At 35.2% G+C, this 24,418-nt stretch overlaps 1 protein-coding gene across 1 annotated transcript in view; it reads right to left on the minus strand.

The window, feature by feature from the left end:
- Positions 1–23,769, minus strand: part of LOC114325591 (protein rtoA-like) — a 96,399-nt gene extending 72,630 nt beyond the window's left edge. Inside the window, exon 1 of the mRNA XM_028273689.2 lies at positions 22,381–23,769. Coding sequence (XP_028129490.2) covers positions 22,381–23,699 — 1,319 coding nt within the window. The 5' untranslated portion in view covers positions 23,700–23,769. The remainder of the gene's footprint in view (positions 1–22,380) is intronic.
- Positions 23,770–24,418: the final 649 nt, after the last annotated feature.

The following is a 24,418-nucleotide window of genomic DNA, read 5'->3' on the forward strand; positions in this document are numbered from 1 at the left end:
TGATTTAATTATTACTTTGCTCTGATGCAAGGTCACTTAAGTCTTACGTCTTACCACCCCTAGGATAAGTGGAGTTTCAATTATTTTTTGGATGGGCCTAAAAATTTTTTTTTGTTTGACGGCTCTCGGTTTTTCTTATTTTTAGGAGATTTATTTTCAAGACCGGGTGTCATGACCCCCGTGACACCCCCCTTGGATCCGCCACTGACAGGTATGGGTTTTATGTTAATCTAAACTATTTTTGAAGATCTGTGAAGATTTTAGGATAACGCACATATACTATTTTATAACATAATCGTTTTATTAGCATGAAAAAACAAAGTAGACACTTAGTTGGTAATTTAGATAATACTGATGACCGGTACTGCGTTTGAAAGAAACCCATTTGATTAATATCTGTTTAATGGCCCACAGATGTTGATCTTATTGTTGTGGATTTGATGGTGCAATCTCAAGGCTACAAAAATAGATTTTACGTTTATGTAAATTAAATTCAAGCTGCAAGTTAGAAGTATGTAAGAAACGTACCAAATTGTAGTATTTAAAACAAAAATTTGTTTATCCATTGACAAAATGACATCTATGTATTTGATATTTATAAGGGGTTCTGTCAAACTATCAAACTATGTTTGGGTGATAACTTTTGGTGAAATCAATAGATTTCCCCTATACCATTTGTAGTCGAGAGTGTTAACTTTGATAAATGAAAGAAACACTCAGCGGAATTGATAAGCCTCTTTTAGTTCCGAATCTCTTTGGTCTACCGAAGATTATGTTTATGTTCAGTTCTTCGCTTAGCTACACTTTATATAAACTTAATTGCTATAAAGTAAAAGGAACAATGCTCAAATATCTTTACTACAAACAGATCGCTTGTATTAAGTTAGATCAAGAAGTTTCAGCTAGTTTGTATTAAACGTGGTGTCAGACAAGGATGTGTTATGTTACCGACGTTGTGTAAATGCCTACACCGAACCAATTTTTGAGAAAGCGTTAAATAATCGTCGAGAAGGTGTCAAAATAGGTGGTAAATTATTAATAACATCAGATACGTAGACGACACCCCCGTAATAGCAGAGAATCTAGAAGACCTTCAAATCCCGTTGAACGCTGTAAACAACGAATGTAATGCAGAGGTCTTAACAATCAACGAAAAGAAAACAAAATGGATGGTGGTCGAAAAATATAATATCGGTGACTCTGTACTAAAATTAGATAACAAAATCCTGGAAAGGATGGAACGCTTTGGTTATCTGGATAGCTGGATTGACTGCAGGGTTGAACGTGATGAGAAAATTTCGACCAGAATAGAACTTGCACGAAAAAGCTTTATTAGCTGGCGTTCTGTATTGTGCAGTCTGTCATTGACCACACGTCTAAGAGTATTGAAGTGCTACGTCTGGTTCGTTTTATTCTACGGATGTGAAACCTGGACAATAAAAATAAAAAATCAAGGATAAAAACTTCGGTCATATAATGAGAAAACCTATAAATATCGCTTACTACGGTAGATCATTCATAACTTCTTAGAACAACAAAATTTATATGCCATGAACACATATTTCAAAAAACAAGCAAACCGAAAATGGACGTGAATATCTCCCGATAAAAAGACGAAAAACGAGATCGATTACTTCTTATATGGGAACAAAGACATTTTTGAAGACATAACTGCTCTCAATCAATTCACAACTGGCAGCGATCATCGTCTTTTAAGAGCAAGGATTGTTTTTAAACAGACCAAAACCCGTAGAAAGAGGCCACATAATTATAATCAGATAGATCAAACTAAAATCCGACAGAAGGGAGATGAGTACAGAGAAGTCTTAAGAGAAGAATTTGTAAGATATTATCAACGGTTGTCAAAACGGTTGATGAAAAAGAGACGCCTATTTCTAAGCGAAGGAAAGCGAAACACCGACGGTTTCCAAGAATTGAATAAACAAATAAAGAAGGGAGTAAAGGAAGACTTAAGGATCTACAATGAAAACAAGGTAGAAAAAATTATAGAAAAGAATCGAGGCCTAAAATGCTTAAGACCAAACATAGGAAAGCCTTTAACAATCTCATTAAAAGATAAAGATGGAAAAGAAACAAGAGAAAAGAACAAAATCCTAAAAGTTACACAAACATTTTACCGTGATTTACATTCCTCAAACAAAGACCCAGATAACACTGCAAAGGAAAATCTTAAGAAAAAGATAAGAAATGTCAACTCAGAAGTACTCCCTAATATAGAATCCTTCGAAATAAAACAAGCTATGGCACAACTAAAGAACAATAAGGCTCCGGGCCCAGATGGAATACTTGCCGAAATGCTAAAGGAGGGGAGTGAAGTTATTCTCGAAGAGTTAAAAAATCTTTTCAACGAATGCCTTCACAAAGGAGAAGTCCCAGATGATTGGAAAGAAAGCTTGACAATAATTCTCTTCAAAAAAGGAGACAGGGGAGATCTGAAGAACTATAGGTCAATTTCCGTGTTATCCCAAATGTACAAACTGTTTATGAGAGTAATAACTAATAGGCTATCGTCGAAGCTTGATAGCTATCAACCGGTAGAGCAGGCAGGATTCCGAAAGGGTTACAGTACAGCGGATCATCTGCTTACAGTCAGAACGCTAATAGAGAAAGCCAATGAATATCACTTGAACTTATACATTGGCTTCGTTGATTATGAAAAGGCATTCGACTCCATAGAACTTTGGGCAATAGAGAGAGCTATGAACAACTGCAGGATAGATTCTCGATACAGAATGCTCATACATAATATTTATAAGAAAGCTACAATGAAAATACAAATAGATGAGAAAACCAAAGCTATACCAATCAACAGAGGAGTTCGCTAGGGAGACGTTATTTCACCAAAGCTGTTCACACTGGGACTTGAAGACGTGTTCAAAGACATTAACTGGGTGCATAAAGGAATAAATGTTAATGGAAGAAAACTGAGTAATTTGAGATATGCTGACGACATTGTAATATTCGCTACAAGTTTCGAAGAATTACAGACCATGATGACGCAACTATTTCAAGCTTCGGAAAAAGTAGGTCTTAAGATGAACTTGGAAAAAACAAAAGTAATGACGAATACACCGAACATTACAAAAATAACGTTGAATGACATAGATTTAGAAACAGTAAGCGAATGCATCTACCTGGGACAGATAATGAAAGTTAACAAAGAAAATCAAACTGCCGAAATTACTAGAAGAATAAGGTTAGCGTGGGCAGGATTTGAAAAACTGAGTTGGATCTTGAAAAACACTAAAATAGAACAATATTGGAGAAACAGAGTTTACGATCAGTGTATCCTCCCTATACTTACGATGGTTCACAGACGTGGACACTCACCAAGGCCAATATGGGTAAAATAGTAAAGGCACAGAGAGCGATGGAAAGATCAGTGCTCGGGGTGAGGCTCATAGACAAAAAACAAATACGACTGAAGGATAAAAGATGGAATCACGAAATACAACAATGGAGACCGTGGTTAGGAAGAAGAAGTAGAGGAAGGCCACAAATGAGATGGGCCGATGACGTAAAGAAGTTTGGAGGACACAACTGGAAACAGGTGGCGCAAAATAGACAACACTGGATTGAATTGGGGGAGGCCTATGTCCAAAGTTGGATTACTGAAGGCTGAAGAAGAAGAAGAAGACGGTAGATCATTCACGACAAAATCGAAGGAAAACGCTGGGTTGGAAGAAAACAATTGTGGCGCTCAGAGCAACAGTGACGTAAGCCACAAAGTGAACATTTTGGATTAACAAGGGTCTACACAACCTACCTCTATATTTGGCTAAATGGCGCTACATAATTTGTAGCGCCATCCCATAAGCATAATAGAAATACAAATGCAAATATTGCATTTATCTCAAAACTTTGTTTTTGGGTTAGGCCACTGTTGCTCTGAGCGCCTCAACTATACATTAGACAATGGACGACAGGTCGAACGGTCGAAGAATTGTTTCATATAGATCATAGATGCCGATCGAGAAACATTTCATTAGTTTGTTATTACGAAGATAGCCAACGCTTGAAAGCAAACACGGCACACAAAGAAGAAGAAGAAAAGGAACAATACCTATATTTCACTCACTTAATTTGTTAGACTGATTATGAATCATTTTAAATTTCCATTCGAATCAAAATTTTCTGAAATTTTAGTGCATTTTCTGTTTTTCTATGCTATATAAAATTTGAATCCCAAACGACTTCAGTAATATAACGTACACAATTTCAAAATTCAATTTTCAAACGCAAACGATTCGTACAAATATGGATTCAACCCTGACATTTGACAAAAATCAATGCAAATTCAATCGCGGTCGACCTAGACACAAGAATGGTGTATTCGGAATAGGATTGTTGAAAAGAGAAATATAAACCCTAAATCCCGTAATGCCGTGGGTTAGTATATCTGCACTGTAAAAATCGGATCTGTCATTTTCCGCAGTCTGGGAAAACGTCTTATGCGTATTTTATACCCACAGGCGTGCATACATGTATTTCATCCACATCATAAAGTAGACTAACGTTTTTGTATGTTTTTTGTGTCGTGTTTCGAATTACTTGTTACGAAATCTTAGCGAATTACTAAAAAAGTACTTCTTATTATTTAATTGAATTTTTTTCCCATTTCAATTCTGTTATTAGATCCAAAATGTAATTAATCCTGTTGATTTTTTGTTTCTTAACACTTACATAGTTATTGTTTATTGATTACCAACTTTCTGTGGTAGTTCGAATGTTACAAACTATTTTCTTTTAGCACAAAGTCAGGCGCTCGGACATCTCGATTTTAAATATTTTATATTTTTACTTGTTTCCACAACAAAATCCAGTTGCCAATTAAAGAAGACTTTATGCTATTATTTTATTCGTATATCCAATGAATCATCAATATTTAAGCTTAGAAAATATTAGGTATATTCTAGAAGAATCTAGCAAACAACGAAAAAAGCAACAGAAAAAAGATAGTATTATAATAAAGTTTAATATATCGTTATTACGGAACTACAAAATTCTAATACATATTTAAGTAGGTAATGTAAAGGGTTGTTCAAATTAAAAGTTACTACAGACTATAATTCTACGAAAAATTTAAAAGAAAACACAACACAGGCGGAAGAAGGAGATTACTGACAGATTACTCTCAATTTAAAAAACAACCTCAAAACACTATAAAAAAGTAAGGACGTAGTAACATAATTTTCTGAACAAAATTAAATATATAATAGAAAAATCGTAAGAAATAGATATGTATATGTATACCATAGATCTTACCTGAGTGGCTTTTTATATGTTTATAATACTTTTTATTTCTCCCCCAAAACTTCTTAGGATATATTATTGTAAGGAGAAAAATAAAGTCCATTTTTCCTTGAAAATTTGTTTTAAATTCATTTTTCAAAATAATATTCGATTAATGTTCTATATTATAACTTCACAACACTATTTTTATTTCTTTCGTCGTAGCCTGTTCAATCAATTAAATCCATTCGTAAACGTATCTATACTATACACATCTGTACACATAATATTATTATGAGTCTGTAACTTTTGGTGGAATGAAAGTTTTTCTCTCAATCATTTAGTACTTTTCTTCGTATTCTACTCTCTAATTTATTTATCAAGTACATATTTGAAATATTCAGAGCGGAAGAGGCATGTGGAAAAATAGTAATAAATAAACATAGGAAAAGAAAACAGCATAGAAAAAATATCATCAAACAAAAATACAATCTGACAGAGAAAACTATACCTATAGAAAAGAGAATATAGCCAAAGCAGCGGTGAAAGAAGTGAAAAAAGAAAGTTGGAGAAAATTTGGAGAAGATAATATAAACGAAAAATACGTAGTAAACAATAAATCGTTTTTGACTAGGACAAGAAAATTAAGAACAAGTAAGAAAAAAGAAATCAGAGCAATAAAAGATAAAGGAAGGAGGGAACACTATGAAGAAAAATTTGGAAGTAGGTACAACGCACGAAAGGCTGGGAGAAACAAATGACATGGGGGAACAATTAAGAGAGATTTTAAGAGAAGAACTGGTAGAATCGATACGAAAATTGAAGATAGGTAAAGCTCCAGGGGAGGATAAAATTGCACCAGAAATGATCAATTACTTAGGAGAAAAAGGGAAAGACTGGCTGTGGACAATATGCAAAGATCCCAAAAGATTGAGAAAACAATTTAATAATACCAATATATAAGAAGGGCGAGGAAACTCTTTATGACAACTATAGAGCAATCTGCCTAGCTCAAGTAACTTATAAAATATACACCAAAATATTGGAAAAAGACTTAGAGAATATGTAGAACTAAACCTGCAAGAAGAACAAGGAGCATTCAGACCTGGATGATCGACTAATGACAACATATTCAATTTAACAAGACTGATAGAGGGAGAAATAGAAGAAGGAGAAGAGTTGTTCCTAACATTCATTGACTTGAAAGCTGCTTTCGATTTAATAGATAGAGAGAAGATCTAGAAATGCTTAAAGGACTTGAAAGTACCCACAGAATTAATCAAGAATATCAATAGTACATACGACGTAGTGAAAGCTAAAGTGCAAATTGGAGGTCAGCGGTCAGAAGAGTTTCTAATGAACCGAATAATAAAAAATATCAGAGCAAGGGCACACGAAGTTAACACCATGATCGGCTACAGAAATTTGGAACCAGTAAAAATAAATAGTCCACCATACGCAGATGATATAGTGCTTATAGCCAATAATAAAAACAAAATGCAGAAAAACCTTAATAGGTATATGGACTGAAGAAATTGAAATGATGGGAATGAAAATAAACATAGACAAAACCAAAACAATGATAATAAATAATAAGGAGGGCCTAAACAATAAAGAGATAAAGTGCAATCAGATAACATTAGAAAAAGTATTAACCTATAAACAACATTGAAGAGATTTGTAAATGTTGTTGATTCAACATGTAAACAAGTCAAATCCACATCTCAGATGTTACCTGGGGCAGATTAGCTTAATATTTTAAACATCCATACTTTATGTAGCTTTTTAAACCAATGCTTCCTTGACGGACTTCTTTTACTGTTGTTTTTAAGTTGGCTGATTATATTCATTACCTCTTGTTTTGTTGGCGTCTCCACTATTGGATCGTTTTCTTCATGTTCTGTATTATGTCCATCTCGTCTTCTTCAACGTTATTTAATAGCTCTTCGAAATAATGTTTTCATCTTTCTAGCACCTGCGTTGGTTCACTTATAAGTAGACCTTCTTCATTCTTAATATATGTACATGCTTCGGCTCTGATATCCTTTGTCCATTCTTTTAACCTCCTGGTAAAATGACCTTATTTCTTTAGTTTGAAATTTTTCTTCGATTTCCTTTAGCTTATCTTCTTTGGATATTCTCTTTTTTCTCCTACATTGTCTTTATATTATACCACATCCAAAATAAACAACTAGAATGGTATAGACAGGTGATAAGAATGAAACCAGAAAGGATGCCCAGGAAAATTTTGGAAATGGGAAACACGACAAAAAATAGAGGACATAGGAAATCCACGAGGGAAAATGAAAGAAGAAATGAAACGCCCAGCCAAAAACAGAAAAGAGTGGAATAAAATGGGTAAAAGAAACAGCGGACCATAATCTGACGCCGTAATAGGCATAAATGAAAAAAGACAATAAGAAGAAATATTTAGCTAAACAGACACAACATTAATTTGTTCACTAACAATTTTACAAATCTCTTCAATATTAACATTAATAAGCGGAATTTAAAAATATATTTGAAGGTAACTCCCCAGCAGTACGTCTTTAAGTTGATTTCAGTTATACAATCATGGTGGTCTATCTTTATTCATACAACTGCGAATCTTACACTTGGATGTGCGACTTTTCCTGCATTACTTTGGAAAATTTCACTCACAGCTATAAAATGGAAAATGAGTGATATTACCTTTTCAATATCCCTTTTTCCTTTATAGATGTTCGCTTTATTCCAAGTGCTGTGACAGACTTGATTGATGGGCCATATTATAAGAATTTATGGAAGTTTTATATGCGCCTTGATTTTTATTTACTCGGCATCGATTAATAATAACATAGTCAAACGAAAGAAGATAAGTATCACATAGAGAGCAACACACATTGTGTAGTCGCTATTGGACCACCAAAGGATTAATATGATAATTATACAAAAATCATAAATTATACAATCTGTTGCTCTAAACCTAAAACATAATTCAAACAATTAAGCCAAAGGATAATCAAAACTAAAAATTTGCGCAAAGATTAAGTTTATTGAAAAAGCTAAACAAAGTTGTTGAAGATGTAAAGGAAGCATTAAGGAAATTTAATCGAAAAAGTTAAGCCCAGGATATTTGTCAATTCCAATGAAGAATAAAAAAATGACAGTTTTAAACATTGTGATATATACAGGTTTTGAACCACCAACACCAGAAGTGACGAAAAACGAAGAAATAAACATTGAGGAGGAAGAAGTAAAGAATACCACACGAATGGAGATCAAGCATCCTAATACCCTCTTTAATTTAATATAACAGCCAGAAAATTTGACACGTTAATTTTCCCAAAAAAGACAAAATGCATTGTTATAACAGCAAATTTACCAAGATGTACATTGGAGCTAGATAGTCAGAATAGAACAAGTGAAGGAGTTTAAATATCTAGGCACCACACTAGGTATGGAAAGCTCGCAACAGAAGTAGATCACGTGAATAGATCAAAATGAACCGCAGGTTTCCCTAATGAAACAATATGGAAAAATATCAGGAAAGAAATGACATACGTAGCAGCAACACCACCTGACACAAGGAAATAAAGATACAGAGGGTCCCAGACAGCTTCTTCTTCTTCATGTGCCGTACCCGATTATCAAATTGGCTATAGTAATCTTGTTGACGGCAGCTTGGGAAAGGGATGCAGCGGATCCTGTTAAACCATTCTCTTAAGTTCTTCTTCGACCTGGCCCGCTTCTTCCGTCTAGTTTGCCTTGTATTATTAAATGGAGCATATATCTCTCTGAGTGTCGCATAACATGACCAAAGTATAAACAAGTAAAAGTGCATAATGTCAAAATAAGTCAAAAATGAATAACCATTTTCAATTTCGTTGCAAAACGAAAATACAGCCGAACCATATTCTAGTCCAATCAGAGAGTGCAGCAAGCACCTCTACCGGTTTCGAAACTTATTAGTCTCTCATCAGGAAGCACATATGCTGCTCTCCCCGATCCAACCAAAACAATCCCCAGCGTGCAGTCCCGGATTGCAACGAACGAAATGGCATAGATGCCCTAGCGGCAACTGCTACAACAAGACTAAGTTTTCACTCTAATGGCATATAAAACAACACAATGCTATTCTACACCCCACCAGAATGAAAACAATGAGAACCTTCTCTGGTTACAGCTCCGAGGCTTCTACAATGGGCAAGCCATACGGATGCTGAGACTAAGGAAAATGAGGGAATTCTACAATTTACAATTCACGTCCCATCTGCTCAGCGCGGTAAAGTTCCAACGAGAATGGTTCCCTTCGTACTCCAATCAGAGTAAATGTAAATAACAAATGAATATCCATTTTCAATTTCGTTGCAAAACGAAAATACAGCCGAACCATTGTATTCATTCTGGTGTGGTGTAGAATAGCATTGTGTTGTTTTATATGCCATTAGAGTGAAAACTTAGTCTTGTTGTAGCAGTTGCCGCTAGGGCATCTATGCCATTTCGTTCGTTGCAATCCGGGACTGCACGCTGGGGTTCGTTTTGGTTGGATCGGGGAGAGCCGCATATGTGCCTCCTGATGAGAGACTAATAAGTTTAGAAACCGGTAGAGGTGCTTGCTGCACTCTCTGATTAGACTAGAATATGGTTCGGCTGTATTTTCGTTTTGCAACGATATTGAAAATGGTTATTCATTTTTGATTTACATTTACTCTGATTGGAGTACGAAGGGAACCATTCTCGTTGGAACTTCACCGCGCTGAGCAGATGGGTCGTGAATTGTAAATTGTAAAATTCCCTCATCTTCCTTAGTCCCAGCATCCGTATGGCTTGCTTATTGTAGAAGCCTCGGAGGTGTAACCAGAGAAGGTTCCCATTGTTTTCATTCTGGTGGGGTGTAGAATAGCATTGTGTTGTTTTATATGCCATTAGAGTGAAAACTTAGTCTTGCCTCAAAATAAGTGTATTAAGAGCCAGTTTTTGTTACTTGTGGTTTTTTGCAGTCGCTGAAGAGAAATACGCCATCAGAACTGACCACCGGAACACCTGGTGACCAGGTTCATTGCTAAGGCATTGCATCTGAAGAGTCGAGCGTTTTCGGCACTAAATTAATACAAACATATTACTCGGGAGTTTCTGGTGTACATGAACAGGAATATTCTCTCAGAACCTATCTCAGGTTAACCTAGTGCCCAAAAACACTCCAAACTTCCCAATATATAATGCCTTAGCAGTGATTTTGGGCAGCAGGTGGTCCGGGTGTCGGTTCTAATGGCGTATTCGTATTCAGCGTTCCCAAAAACCGCCTAGTATTTGAATGCATTTCAGGCCGAAAACCTTCGAAACTGCAGAATATGACGGATCTTAACAATAACCGTGGGTATCAGGTGCTCCGGAAGTCAGTTCTGATAGCGTATTCATGTTCAGTAACAAAAAGTTAGCAAAAAGTTAGCAAAACCCCTCGTGTAATCTTTTTGCATCAATTTAATGCAGAGATCTCTCAAAACTCAAGAAAATGAAGGGCCGTAGCAGTGACACTGAGCACCAGGTGCTCCGGGTGTCGGTTCTCATGGCGTATTCGTGTTCAGCGACTCCAAAAATCTCCAAGTAATCTGTTTGCATCAATTTAGTGCCGATAATCCTCTAAGATCCAGATGACGTGCCTTAGCAGTAACCCTGGGCAATAGGTGCCCCGAAGGTTGGTTCTGATAGAGTAGTCGTGTTAAGCGACCACAGAAACCCCCCCAAATAACAAAATCTTGCGCTTAATATGCTAATTTTGACATGTTTTATGTACTTTTGGATGCATTTTATGCACTTTAAAAAACTTAATTATGCATTTCCACCTATTTTCCATAGTAGACTTTTTTCCTGACACTATTCTGAACACAAGAACACAAAAGAAGAATAGTGCTCGCCAATAAATGTTACTATGGCTGAAGAAGACAGATGACCTCAAAAATGCCTAGAAAAATTAAACTGACTGTATACAAAACACTAATAAGACCAGTGCTAACATATGGTTCAGAAACTTGGTCACTTACACAGATTGACCAAGAACTGCTCAAATGTTTTGAGCGAAAAATACTAAGACGAATATATGGAGGCATAAAAGAACAAGGTTTGTGGCGCAAGCGTTACAACTTTGAGTTGTATAGAAGTTTTGGAGAACCTGACGTTGTAAAATTCATTAAGGTAGCACGCCTTAGATGGATAGGTCATGTAATCAGACGAGAGGAAGATGCCATAGTCAGAAAAGTTTTTGAACCAGAAGAGGGCCGATAGGACAACGAACAAGAGGAAGACCGAGACTTAAGTACCAAGACAACCTAGAAAATGATTTGAAATCTATTGGAATTAGAGCATGGAGAAGATTTGCCCAAGGCAGAGGCGAATGGAGGATTGTTCTGAAGAAGGCTTTGGCTCATAAAGAGCTGTAACGCCACAGATGATGATGATGATTCTGAACACAACGCAAACAAAAATTTGCTAGTCTCTAGGTGCTGTACTTAAAAATAGATTTATTCGGGTGTTTTTAGTGGCAAAGAACATAAGGGTAACCAGGGGGGTTTGGGGGTTATAACCCCCCATTTGGATTTACTTTGTGCTCTATACGCTTAACACCATTACTTTTGCATACTCCCCAGAAACCATCAAGTAGTTGTAACCTCCCCCCCCCCCCCCGCCCCTTTTAGGATCATCCTGGTTACACCTCTACTAAAGAATGCCCTGGGCCTAGATTCCGTGCACTTTCTATCGATATTTGAATATCAAAATATATGAATTTTTAGCTTTAATTGAATTATTTTCTAGTTTTGCTCTAGTTTATCAATGAGAGTATAACCTAGCAAAACTAGAAAATAATTCAATTAAAGCTAAAAATTCAAATATCGATAGAAAGCGACATGTAGATATCTACAGTGCACGGAATCTAGGCCCTGGTCTACAGGATTGTGTTCATGTTCCAATTAATTTGTTTTTATTATATTTTTGTCCGAAAAACAGATTGCTTCTCACATTTTGATTTTATGTGTATGAATAATACAAAATATCAGAGAACGAATCCTACATTATGTACCTACCTACATGTACGTATGTATCGGTTTTAGAACGTCTTTCGACGTTGTCCGATGCCTAACTTCCACGTCCTTCTATCATCCCATTGGCCATCTCTAAGATCCCTTGTACTCATTGCTTTGGTTACCCCTTCTTTCCATGTCTTTTTGGGTCTTCCTCGTTTTTTGCGGTTTGGTGGTACCCACTCCAAGATCTTTTTGGGCAATCTTGTGTCTTCCATTCTTTGAACATGACCATACCAAATCAACTGTTTCCTCTCAATGTCTGTTGTTAAGTAACCATCTATTCCAATTCGTCGTCTTACTTCCTCATTTCGAATTCTTTCCCTACGGGATATACCTAACGATCTTCTAAACACATCCATTTCTACAGCTTCTAATTTTTTCCTGTTGTTCTCGGTTATTCTCCAAGTTTCTGCTCCGTACAGTAGGCTGCTTTTAATAAGTGTTTCATAGATGTTGTATTTTCGCTGTATTAATATTTCGGAGCTCCAAAGTATTCCATTTAGGCATCCAATTGTTCTTCTAGCTTGTGTTACCCTTTTCTTTATTTCCTCATCGTCTTTTCCCGTTCTATCGAAGATTACTCCCAGGTACGTGTATTCACTACAGGATGTGATTTGTTCATTATCCTCTAGTTCGATATTGGATAACTCAGCTCCTATGGGTAGGTATTTAGTTTTTTCCACATTAATTTCCAAGCCCCACTGTTCATATTTCTCCTTCAGTTTTCTTGCCATATACTGTAGGTCGTCTTTATCATTAGCTATGATGACTTGGTCATCAGCAAATTGTAAGGTATACAAACAAACCTCTCCGAGGTCTATACCCATACCGTGGCATTTACGTTTCCACTGGTTTAGTGCTTTTGCAACATATATCTTGAACAAAGTTGGTGAAATACAGCAGCCCTGGCGCAGACCCTTGTTAACTATGAACTTTTTAGATAGTGTGTTGTCAATTTTTACTTGTGATGTAGAATTTTCATATAGATTTTTTAAGGCTTTGACTAGAGTGTAGCTGATGTTAGTTTCTTGTAGTGATTTCCACAATTTAGTCACAGGAACGCTGTCGTATGCTTTACGGAGGTCAACAAACATGAGATGAGTCTCTTGATTGGTTGCTACCTACATCATTTAAACAAATCATAAAAATATTCAGAAAAAACAACAGGAGAAACTCCTTTATAATTGTGACACATCCCAGAGCAATAAACAACTTTAGTTTATTGTAGACAAAAAATTGTTTATTATACATAATATTCTTGATTGCTGCAAAAAATAATTTACTCATGGGCAGACTCTGTCTCTGTCGTATTATTCACGATTACGTAACAACCGCTAGAAGCAAAGTCGAGTTAAAAAACTATGCCATCTTTTTTTACACGTTTTCAAACAAATTCTCATTCTATTTGACCTTGGCAATGAATTAGATTCAAAATAAAAGGCAGTGGAGCATTCGCACAACGAAGAACTTGCCGGCCTTGGATGTGCCAAACAAAGTAGAATCGCTTCAGTGGTTGTTGCGGTCTGCAAATTCAAAGCAAAACTTTGTTAGCGAAAGAACAATGAATGGTGTAAAATTTCAGCGGCCAATGGTTCCGCGCTGCGTGTAGGCAGATCAAAACAATTTCGCTTTTATTTGAAGATGAAATAAATATATTAATCAATATTTCCCAGCCAAACTTTTTTCGCAACTTTTGGTTTTGTGTGTCCTATATTCATTTTGACTTCATAATTTATGCGTTGAATATGAAAATTATTGAGAAAATTGGCTCGGCGTTTTGTTAGCGACACTTTTATTGAAAAATATTTGTGTAATTCACGTTTTGAAAAATTTTGAAAAATATTCCGAGCCGAATTTATATAGATAGGTATTTTAGAACTCTGTAAGAATATTATTTGATTAGGATCCCCGAACTACAGGAAGGCGTATTAGTCAATGGAGTGCGCCTGAACAACATTAGATATGCCGACGACGCTGTAGTTTTTGCAGACAGTCTAGATTCTAGATGGTTTGCAAAGAATAATGTCGCGCATATCAGATATAAGTACAGAATACGGACTTATCTCAATACGACAAAAACAAAGTACATGGTAGTCAGTAAGCGCAAAATATTAAATACACAGCTTTTGGTTAACCAACAACTAACTGACAGGGTTGACAGCTACACATACCTTGGTACCAACATAAACAGCCAGTGGGACCACTAAAGTGAAATAAAACAACGCATAGGAAAAGCGAGATCAGCGTTCATAATGATGAAGTCTCTTTTCAGAAGCCACGATTTACCTCTTGCTACCAAAATCTCTATCATCAGATGCTATGTATTTTCTACGTTATTATACGGAGTAGAGGCCTGGACACTTTCCGAGGCTTCTTTGAGAAAACTCGAGGCATTCGAGATGTGGTGTTACAGGCGCATTTTGAGAATTTCGTGGGTGGATCGTGTGACTAATGTTGAGGTTCTACGTAGAATAGGCAAGGAATGCGAGATTATTAACACAATCAAAAAGCGCAAACTAGAATATCTTGGCCATGTTATGAGGAATGAACAGAGATATGGCTTGTTGCAACTCCTTCTTCAAGGCAAGGTATTTGGAAAGAGAGGACCTGGGAGAAGAAGAATATCTTGGCTTCAAAACCTGAGAAAGTGGTTTAATACATCGACAACCGGACTATTCAGAATAGCAGCAAGCAAGTTAGGATAGCCATGCTGATCGCCAACATCCGGAACGGATAGGCACCTTAAGAAGAAGAAGAAGGATCCCCGATCCCCGAAGAATAATTGAAGCGTTTATTTGAAAAACAGCACATGTCCATTTTTCGCAAATTCGACTTTATGTATTCTTCTCATAGAATAGTAGTTTCTCTATTCATCTGACACATTCAATTGTGTAAAAATCTCAGATGTCCGGAGTAATCTACATAGAACATTTGAATAGTATTAGTAAAACAACAGATGTCTGGGAAGTTTTTCTTGATCCGCCAAAATTTTAATTTTTGGACAAGTGTTGTTTTTCATATAAACGCTTCAATTTCTCAAGTTAACAAGTTGACTGCCAGGCGGTCGTATACGACCGCCAGTTCAATAAGTACTACATGCCACGGCGGTCGTATACAACCGATTTGATATGGTCTGTGATATAATTCCTGTTTTGCCAGAGGGTGTGTAGAGAAGCTGAATTATTGCAGTATTCGACCGCTATGGCATACAGCCGTCACATATACATATCGGTTTTTATTTTGGCAGAATAGGGGAGACTGAAATGATATCGAAATTTTGACATGTCTTTATTTTGAGTAAAAAATATAAAAATGTAAAAACTATTCATTCTAAACTAAATAACATACAAAAGGTAAATAAGAACATGAAAGAAATTAAAAATTATCACTTATTTGGAATGTTTGTTGAAACCAAAACCAACCATCATTTTACCGCGACTTCCCATTTTATTTCAAGAAATAATAATTGTGTTTACTATTATACAGTGAGCACGTAAAGGTTGGAATAAATTAATTTTCTCGAGAATGAACGATTTTGGAAAAAAATCCCAAAACAGGTCAATTTTTATTTTAAAGTTACGACTTATTGGCATATATATCATACTAGTGACGTCACCCATATGGGCGTGATGACGTCATCGATGATTTTTTTAAATAAGAATAGGGGTCGTGTGGTAGCTCATTTGAAAGGTAATTCAATTATCTATTCAGTAATATAAACATTAACATAATTATTTATACCGGGTGCCCAAAAAATTTTTTTTTGAATTAGATTTATTGACATAAAAAGAAGAATGTGTGTAATTTATTTAATTCAAAACACATACTGCTATCAAAAAACAGGAAAAAATGTTTATTTGGAAAATAAATATTGTTTTTTGCTTAAATTCAAATTAAAGCCGCCACCCACCAGCCTCATGACAGTTTGAACATTTAATTTAAGCGAAAAGCAATGATTATTTTTCAAATAAACATTTTTTTCAGTTTTATGAGGGCAGTAAAATGTATTTTGAACTAAATAAATTTAATACATTCTTCTTTTTATGTCACTAAATTTAATCCAAAAAATTTTTTTTGGACACCCTGTATAAATAATTATATTAATGTTTATATTACTGAATAGATAATTTAATTACCTTTCAAATGAGCTATCACACGACCCCTATTCTCATTTAAAAAAATTATCGATGACGTCATCACGCCCAGATGGGTGACGTCACTAGTATGATATATATGCCAAAAAGTCGTAATTTAAAAATAAAAATTTACCTGTTTCGGGATTTTTTTCCAAAGTCATCCATTCTCGAGAAAATGAATTTATTCCAACCTTTACGTACTCACTGTATAACTATGCACTAATTATAACCGTGTATCCCAAAATAACACGAGCACTTTGTCTTACTAACAATGAAACCTTACTGATAAAATATTAGTCAAATCCAAATCAACCACTCAGCGGAATAATGCACAACAAGTCTCATCATGAACATAACGACCGCCCGACCGACCGCTTCGCACAACGGGAATAAGTATGCCGCCCTCGCGGCCTCGCCCCGGCGGTCGTATTCGACCGCTGACATATTTTTCCAAAAATCTGGACTAATAAACAAAATTGGTAAAACATTAGTAATGCAAGTATTTCAGTTGGTTGCCAGATGAACTTTTTTCAACTTGGCACCAGGGATTTTCTTAAACATTTTTTTGTGGCAGTCAACCTGTTAAAAACTACACTCTCTTATAGACTAAAAGCCGGTATAGGTACGGTGACCATATGTACTTATTTAAGTAGGACAGTACTTATTTTTAAATATTGTCCTAATGTACTTTAAAACCTTTCTAAGGACACGCAAATGTACTTATTTTTTCTAAAAAATTAATATTTTTTATCTTTTACTACTTTTCAACAAATTTCTTTGTATACTGCTCCAGGTATTGCAGCTTTTGTGTCTTGATGGTTTCCAATATTTCCATTCTTTTGTTGACTCTTCTCATGACTTCGTTGTTTGTTATAGGCTCGGTCCCTGCTATCTTCAGGTACCTTCACCCACAGTTCAAATGCTTCCAAATTTTTAGTAGTCGACGCGTTAATTGGCCATGCTTCTATCCCGTAAAGCAGAGTCGAGAAAATATAACACCTTGCCAGCCTAACTCTCAAGTCTTAATTATTTCAGTTCTCTTGCACAAACTACCTTTCTCATTTTATTGAAGTTTGTTGTTGTCTTCTCTATTCGAACTTTGATTTCTTTGGAGTAATCGTTTGTGGGATTAATTATTGTGCCAAGATAGTTGTAGTTTTGTTCTAAAGTTTTACCTTTAATTGTCAGGCTTTTATCATTACTTTGGGTTTTTGATATCCTCATAAATTTAGTTTTCTTGATGTTTACTGATAATCCATATTCTTCCCATACTCAACTATCTTGTTCATTAGCTTTTGGAGGTCTTGGAGGTTGTCCGCTATTATGATAGTATCGTCCGCATATCTAATGTTGTTAGTTGGCGTTCCATTTACCTTTATTCCTGCTGTTCCTCCCTCTAGAGCTTTTTTCATAATTTCTTCAGAGCATGCACTGAATAGTAGTAGTGACCATACACACCCCTGTCGTACTCCTCTTTTAATTTCGAACTCTTCTGATGTATGTTCGTTAATGCGTATGTGTGCCTGCTGTTTATACTTAATATAGATTTGTTATAATTCAAAGGTCATTGTATTGTAATTGTTTTGCTTTGAGGACGTCCATTAGCTCTTTGTGGCGGACTTTATCGAAAGCCTTGTTGTAATCTATGAAACAGACGTACATATCCTGGTTCACATCCAAGCATCTCTGGATTAGTAGGTTGAATGCAAACAGAGCTTCACGGGTACCTACGCCTCTACGGAATCCAAAGTGGGATTCTTCAATATCCATATCAAGTGTTTGGTAAATGCGTTTATGAATGATCTTTAAAAACATTTTAAGTGTGTGAGACATCAGGCTTATGGTGCGGTGGTCGTGCACAAAACTTCACTGCACAAGTTAAATATTTTTACACAAAATGTGTAACCTACCTAGAAAACTGGAGTACAAATGTTTATGAATTTAAACTATTCAGAAGGATAGATCTAAGAAGTGAAATAACATGGAACGATGTTTGTTATTATCTCGAAGCTTTTAAATTGTACCTATATCAAGGCAACCATGTTAAATGAAGATCAACTCTTTGACGAACTGGGAATTTTGAAAGACGTGGCTACAAGTGAAAAAATTGCTGAGTGGAACAGAGAAGAAAAAAATAGTTAGGATCGATGGCTTGAAGTTTTTCAGTGTGTAGATCATGGACGTATAAATAAAGATCTTTATAATTAAAAATCTTTATTTATACGTCCATGGTGTAGATAAATTCAAACTGAAAAACTTACAAATATTATGCGAATTTATTTTTTGTCTTCCGGGTACTGGTGCGGCTATCGTGCGTTTATTTTCTGTAATAAATAATTATTGGACTTCGGAAAAGTCACAAATGTTCATATCCACTTTCAAGGCAGCGATGCTGGTGTACGCAAATTTTGATGAGACTTGTATGAAATGTTTCATTTACTTTAGTCGAAGCCGAACCTTCTTAAATTAATTTTAAGTTCAGAAAAATATGAATGATGCAGAAAACCGGAAGAAGATGAGGCTATTCCAGGTCCCTCATCTAAAAACTCTTAATTACAGGCTTGTAACTTTTTCAAAGTTAATATAATGTCTTATGTTTAGTTTAATTGATTGAATTTTTTATGGTTAGCTAAATAGTTTATTTATTTTTAATGCCAACAAGATACATTTTGCGTTTTTAATACATTTTTGTTTTTTGTACTTATTTTTCTTTAAAAAGATATGGTCACCGTAGGTATAGGTGAAATTTGCTAATCATTTTAGGCACTATAAGAGTCTATGTCTGTAATAACATAAATAGTAGAACCTAAAATAAAACGTATGAACACTGTGCTGTCACTTTTTAGTGGCACATGCGTCGATAGTGTCGCATCAAACTTGCCAAGCGTAATTTTAACCCACCACTCCCTTCCCCTTCCCTCTTAACCCACCATCAAAAACTTAATTTTACTTTTTATTTGTTTTAGGTGGAATACAATCAATTTTACAATTTTAAAAATGTATAGGCATAGTGGAGGCTTTTACAAAACATGTCTATTTTTTATAGACCCCCGGGTTAGACATAACCTATAAATTATTTTGTTTTATTTTCTTTTTGGAAAAAAGCGTATAACTTTTTTTTGAGGATGCTACAGGTCTAGTTTTTAATCGTGTGTATTTTATCAAACAGTACAATATTTCTAATTTTTTCAGATTTTTCCGTAACGTTCGCCACCTTAAAAAATCCGAAAAACTGTTTTTAGGGGGTTTTGGGGATTTTCCCTATTTTATAGACTTCAAAATAGATCAAATCAATGTTTTTATAGGTTATATGTAAATTGAAGTAACTGGGTCCTTTAGAACATTTAAAAACGGGAGAAACACGTTCATACCCCCAAAACCCCCTAAAAACAGTTTTTTGGATTTGTGAAGGTGGCGAGCCTTACAGAAAAATCTAAAAAAAAATAGAAATATAGAGTTTGATAAAACACACAAGAATAAACAAAAATACCTGCAGCCATTCCCAAAAAAAGTTATACGCTTTGAGTTTTGAGTTTATGTACACTCAACCTAAGGGTCTATAAAAAAATATATATGTTTTATAAAAGCCTCAACTATGTATATGAATTTTTTAAAATTTTAAAATTGATTGCATCCCACCTAAAAACAAAATAAAAACGAAGAATGAAGTTTTTGATGGTCGCGAGAAGGGGGTGGTGGATTAAAATTACGCAGAGTCTTATTTTTTAATCACATAGAACTTAAAAAAATGAAAAAATTGAACTCTTGAAGTGAGGGAGGGTAACCTTTTAATTTATTATTTATCTCGTCCATAAGTTAGCCAAAGTTTGATGCGCCACTGTCGACGCATGTGCCCCTAAAAAGTGACGGCACAGTGTTCATACGTTTTCTTTTAGGTTCCACTATGTAAGTTATAGGCTCGTGCCTAAAATGATTAGAAAATTTCCCCTATACCGGCTCATAGTAATAGAAACTCATAGTAATAGACTACCTATTACATACTATGAAACACCATTTTGTAGAACGTCCATGATTTATGAAAATTCCTTCAGTAAAGAAATTACGAAATCTTCAAATGTTAGTAGGATTAGGTATATCATAAAATACTACCTACTCTTTTGAAAACGAACCATTCCGAACAATTAATGGCAACAAAGCTTAACAATAAAAACATACTCAGTAGTACTACCAATAACAAAAAAATATTTAAAAAATTTGAAGATTTTCGACCGTAAAATCATGCATCACGATTAATAGAAGTTTTTTCGTTTACTCTTGATTGTATAGTAATAGCGTTGATTGATAAATATAGGGGGGTATATTTATCAATCAACGGTAATAGTATATTTCCAGCTACTTCTAGTGTCAAAATGTAACTGACTTGGCAAAAAAATAATTACTAAATTGACTAGGACTAGACAGTTCGGTCTGAGATTAGTGAGCCGACTATACAGTGTGTCAATTTAAAAACTTACAGTAGCTATATCTCACGAACAAAAGCTGATATCAAAAAATGCTTGAAACCGTTTCTAGGATACTAAGGGGGAACTAAAATGACATGAAAGAGAACTCACCCCCATCAACCCCCTAGGCCCCACCCATCACAACCAAAAAAGTTTAAATTGCAAACCCCTACTTGTGATGCATCATTGAAAAGGCTATAAAAAATGCTATCCAATGGTATAAATAATAATTATACAGGGTGAAGCAATAATGGTGAAACTTTTGCTTAAATGAAAAATTTACTAAGGTTTTGTTGAATTACAAATTGATTAAAAATGTCAATTAAGTAAATATTTAATGTGAATTCCGTTGTTTGGTAAACAATAATACAGCCTATTTTCAAATTCTGCACGAAATTTGGCAAATGTTCTAGTAATAGGGCGACATGCTTGAGTAATTCTTTCTCGCAATTCCCCAAGTGATGCAAGTTGAGTTTTATAAACAACTGATTTAAGGTAACCCCATAGAAAAAAGTAATATACTATCCTACTATAAAAAGTACCATCCAATGGTATAAATAATAATTATACAGGGTGTTAATATCAGCTGGCTTACTATGACTTTTCAGCGGACTATTATTTTAAATGGTAAATGTCCGCTCGAACTTTTTTTTGTTGAATTAAAACTTAATTTGCTATTTTTGCCTTAAATCAGTTGTTTATAAAACTTAACTTTTGTCACTTGGGAAATTGCGAGAAATAATTACTCAAGCATGTCGCCCTATTACTAGAAAAACATTTGCCAAATTTCGTGCAGAATTTGAAAATAGACTGTATTATTGTTTACAAAACAACGGAACCCACTTTGCACATTTACTTAATTGACATTTTTATCAAATTTGCAATTCAACAAAACCTCATTAAATTTTTCATTTAAGCCAAAGTTTCACAATTATTGCTTCACCCTGTATAATTATTGTTTATACCATTGGATAGCATTTTTTATAGCCTTTTCAATGATGTATCACAAGTAGGGGTTTGCAATTTAAACTTTTTTGGTTGTGGTGGGTGGGGCCTAGGGGGTTGATGGGGGTGCGTTCTCTTTCATGTCATTTTAGTTCCCCCTTACTATCCTAGAAACGGTTCCAAGCATTTTTCGTTTTCAGCTTTTGTTCGTGAGATATAGCCATTGTAAGTTTTAAAATTGACACACTGTATAAAAGTACTATATAGTAAGTAACACATCATACTATGTATCAAATTTTGTTTAACTACAAACAATATGACGAATCAAATATATTTATGTTTTAATTTAATAATTATCAAGGAAATAATTTTGAGATAGGCAACATCGCGCCATCATGTTATCTGTTATTATGAATTATTGTTAAAAATATAAGATCCACACATTTACCGCAAATTGCTACAAAAAGATAAATTATATTTACAATAAAATTAAAAACAAACTATTCTTGAAAATCTACTTACGAAAAACTGCAACCAGCGGCTGTTTCCAAATTTCTAGAACCAGAGGCTCTTTCCAAAAATCTAGGACCACAGGCACTTTCCACATTTCTAGAACCAGAGGCTCTTCCCACATTTCTAGGACCAGAGGCTATTTCCACATTTCTAATGTCAGAGGCTCCTTCCACATTTCTAGAACCAGAGGCTTCTTCCACATTTCTTGAACCAAAGGCTCTTCCCACATTTCTTGGACCAGAGGCTCTTTCTACATTTCTAATATAAGAGGCTCCTTCCACATTTCTAGAACCAGAGGCTTCTTCCACATTTCTAGAACCAGAGGCTCTTCCCAAAGATCTAGGACCACAGGCACTTTCCACATTTCTAGAACCAGAGGATCTTTCCACATTTCTAGGACCAGAGGCTCTTTCCACATTTCTAGAACCAGAGGCTTCTTCCGCATTTCTTGAACCAAAGGCACTTCCCACATTTTTTGGACCAGAGGCTCTTTCTACATTTCTAATATCAGAGGCTTCTTCCACATTTCTAGAACCAGAGGCTTCTTCCACATTTCTTGAACCAAAGGCTCTTCCCACATTTCTTGGACCAGAGGCGCTTTCCACATTTTTAGAATCGGAGGCCCTTTCCACATTTCTAGAACCAGAGGCTCTTTCCAAATTTCTAGAACCAGAGGCTCTTCCCAAAAATCTAGGACCACAGGCACTTTCCACATTTCTAGAACCAGAGGTTCTTTCCACATTTCTAGGACCAGAGGCTCTTTCCACATTTCTAGAACCAGAGGCTTCTTCCACATTTCTTGAACCAAAGGCTCTTCCCACATTTCTTGGACCAGAGGTTCTTTCTAAATTTCTAATATCAGAGGCTCCTCCCACATTTCTAGAACCAGAGGCTTCTTTCACATTTCTAGAACCAGAGGCTCTTTCCACATTTTTAGAATCAGAGGCTCTTTCCACATTTCTAGAACCAGAGGCTCTTTCCAAATTTCTAGATCTGGAGGCTCCTTCCACATTTCTAGAACCAGAGGCTTCTTGCACATTTCTAGAACCAGAGGCTCTTTCCATATTTCTAGAATCAGATGCTCTTTTCACATTTCTAGAACCAGACGCTCTTTCCACATTTCTAGAATCAGAGACTCTTTCCACATTTCTAGAACCATAGGCTCTTTCCACATTTCTAGAGGCTTCTTCCACATTTCTAGAATCAGAGGCTCTTTCCACATTTCTAGAATCAGTTGCTATTTCCAAATTTCCAGAACCAGAGTCTCTTTCCACATTTCTAGAACCAGATGATCTTTTTAAATTTCCAGAACCAGAGGCGGTATCCATATTTTAACACAAAATCATTCACACACCAACACAAACAACACAAAATTAAATACTAAAGTATTTAGACGTACACTCACGGTCCCTTCGACGAACTAACTAAGGCATGTTTAAGAAACATTTAACAAGTATTTCGACGACAATGGGCTTAGTATCAAAAAACTGATCGCCACAATCAATAGATTAGAATAAAAAAAGGATGAAATACTTTTTTGCAAACTAATTAAACAATTACATATTATAAAAAGAATATGACAATTAAAAATTGCCATTTCGTTTGGAACCAGATTTTCAAAGAAGTCTTCAAAGAAGAAAAATTAGTCTATTCGGCGGTTTTATACAGAACTAATACACTGCTTAGAATAAAATTAGGTTCACCCCTTAATTTGAATTTATTTAGAACTTATTATTCTTTTTTAACTATTTTCCTTTGTAACATAGTTTACTAGTGGATAGCTTAAAAAATTGTTGTTGGTGTTTCAATAAGCGTTTGAGATAAAAGAGCACCTTACTCTTATTAAGGGAACAGGGGAACAACACGCTAAGTCAAATTTTATGATTTTAAGATAAAGCATTTTGAAAGTTTAAACGCTACAAACACTTAAGTTTTTTGAATCAGAATTTGATTTTTACCAATATGATTTTAAAATATCTGAGATCCAAGGTTAAAAACTTACAGCATTAAAATTTTTTTGATAGAAAAATCAAGAAGGTATTTGTAT

The sequence above is a fragment of the Diabrotica virgifera genome, chromosome 7, assembly GCF_917563875.1.
Source record: "Diabrotica virgifera virgifera chromosome 7, PGI_DIABVI_V3a".
Lineage (NCBI taxonomy): Eukaryota > Metazoa > Arthropoda > Insecta > Coleoptera > Chrysomelidae > Diabrotica > Diabrotica virgifera.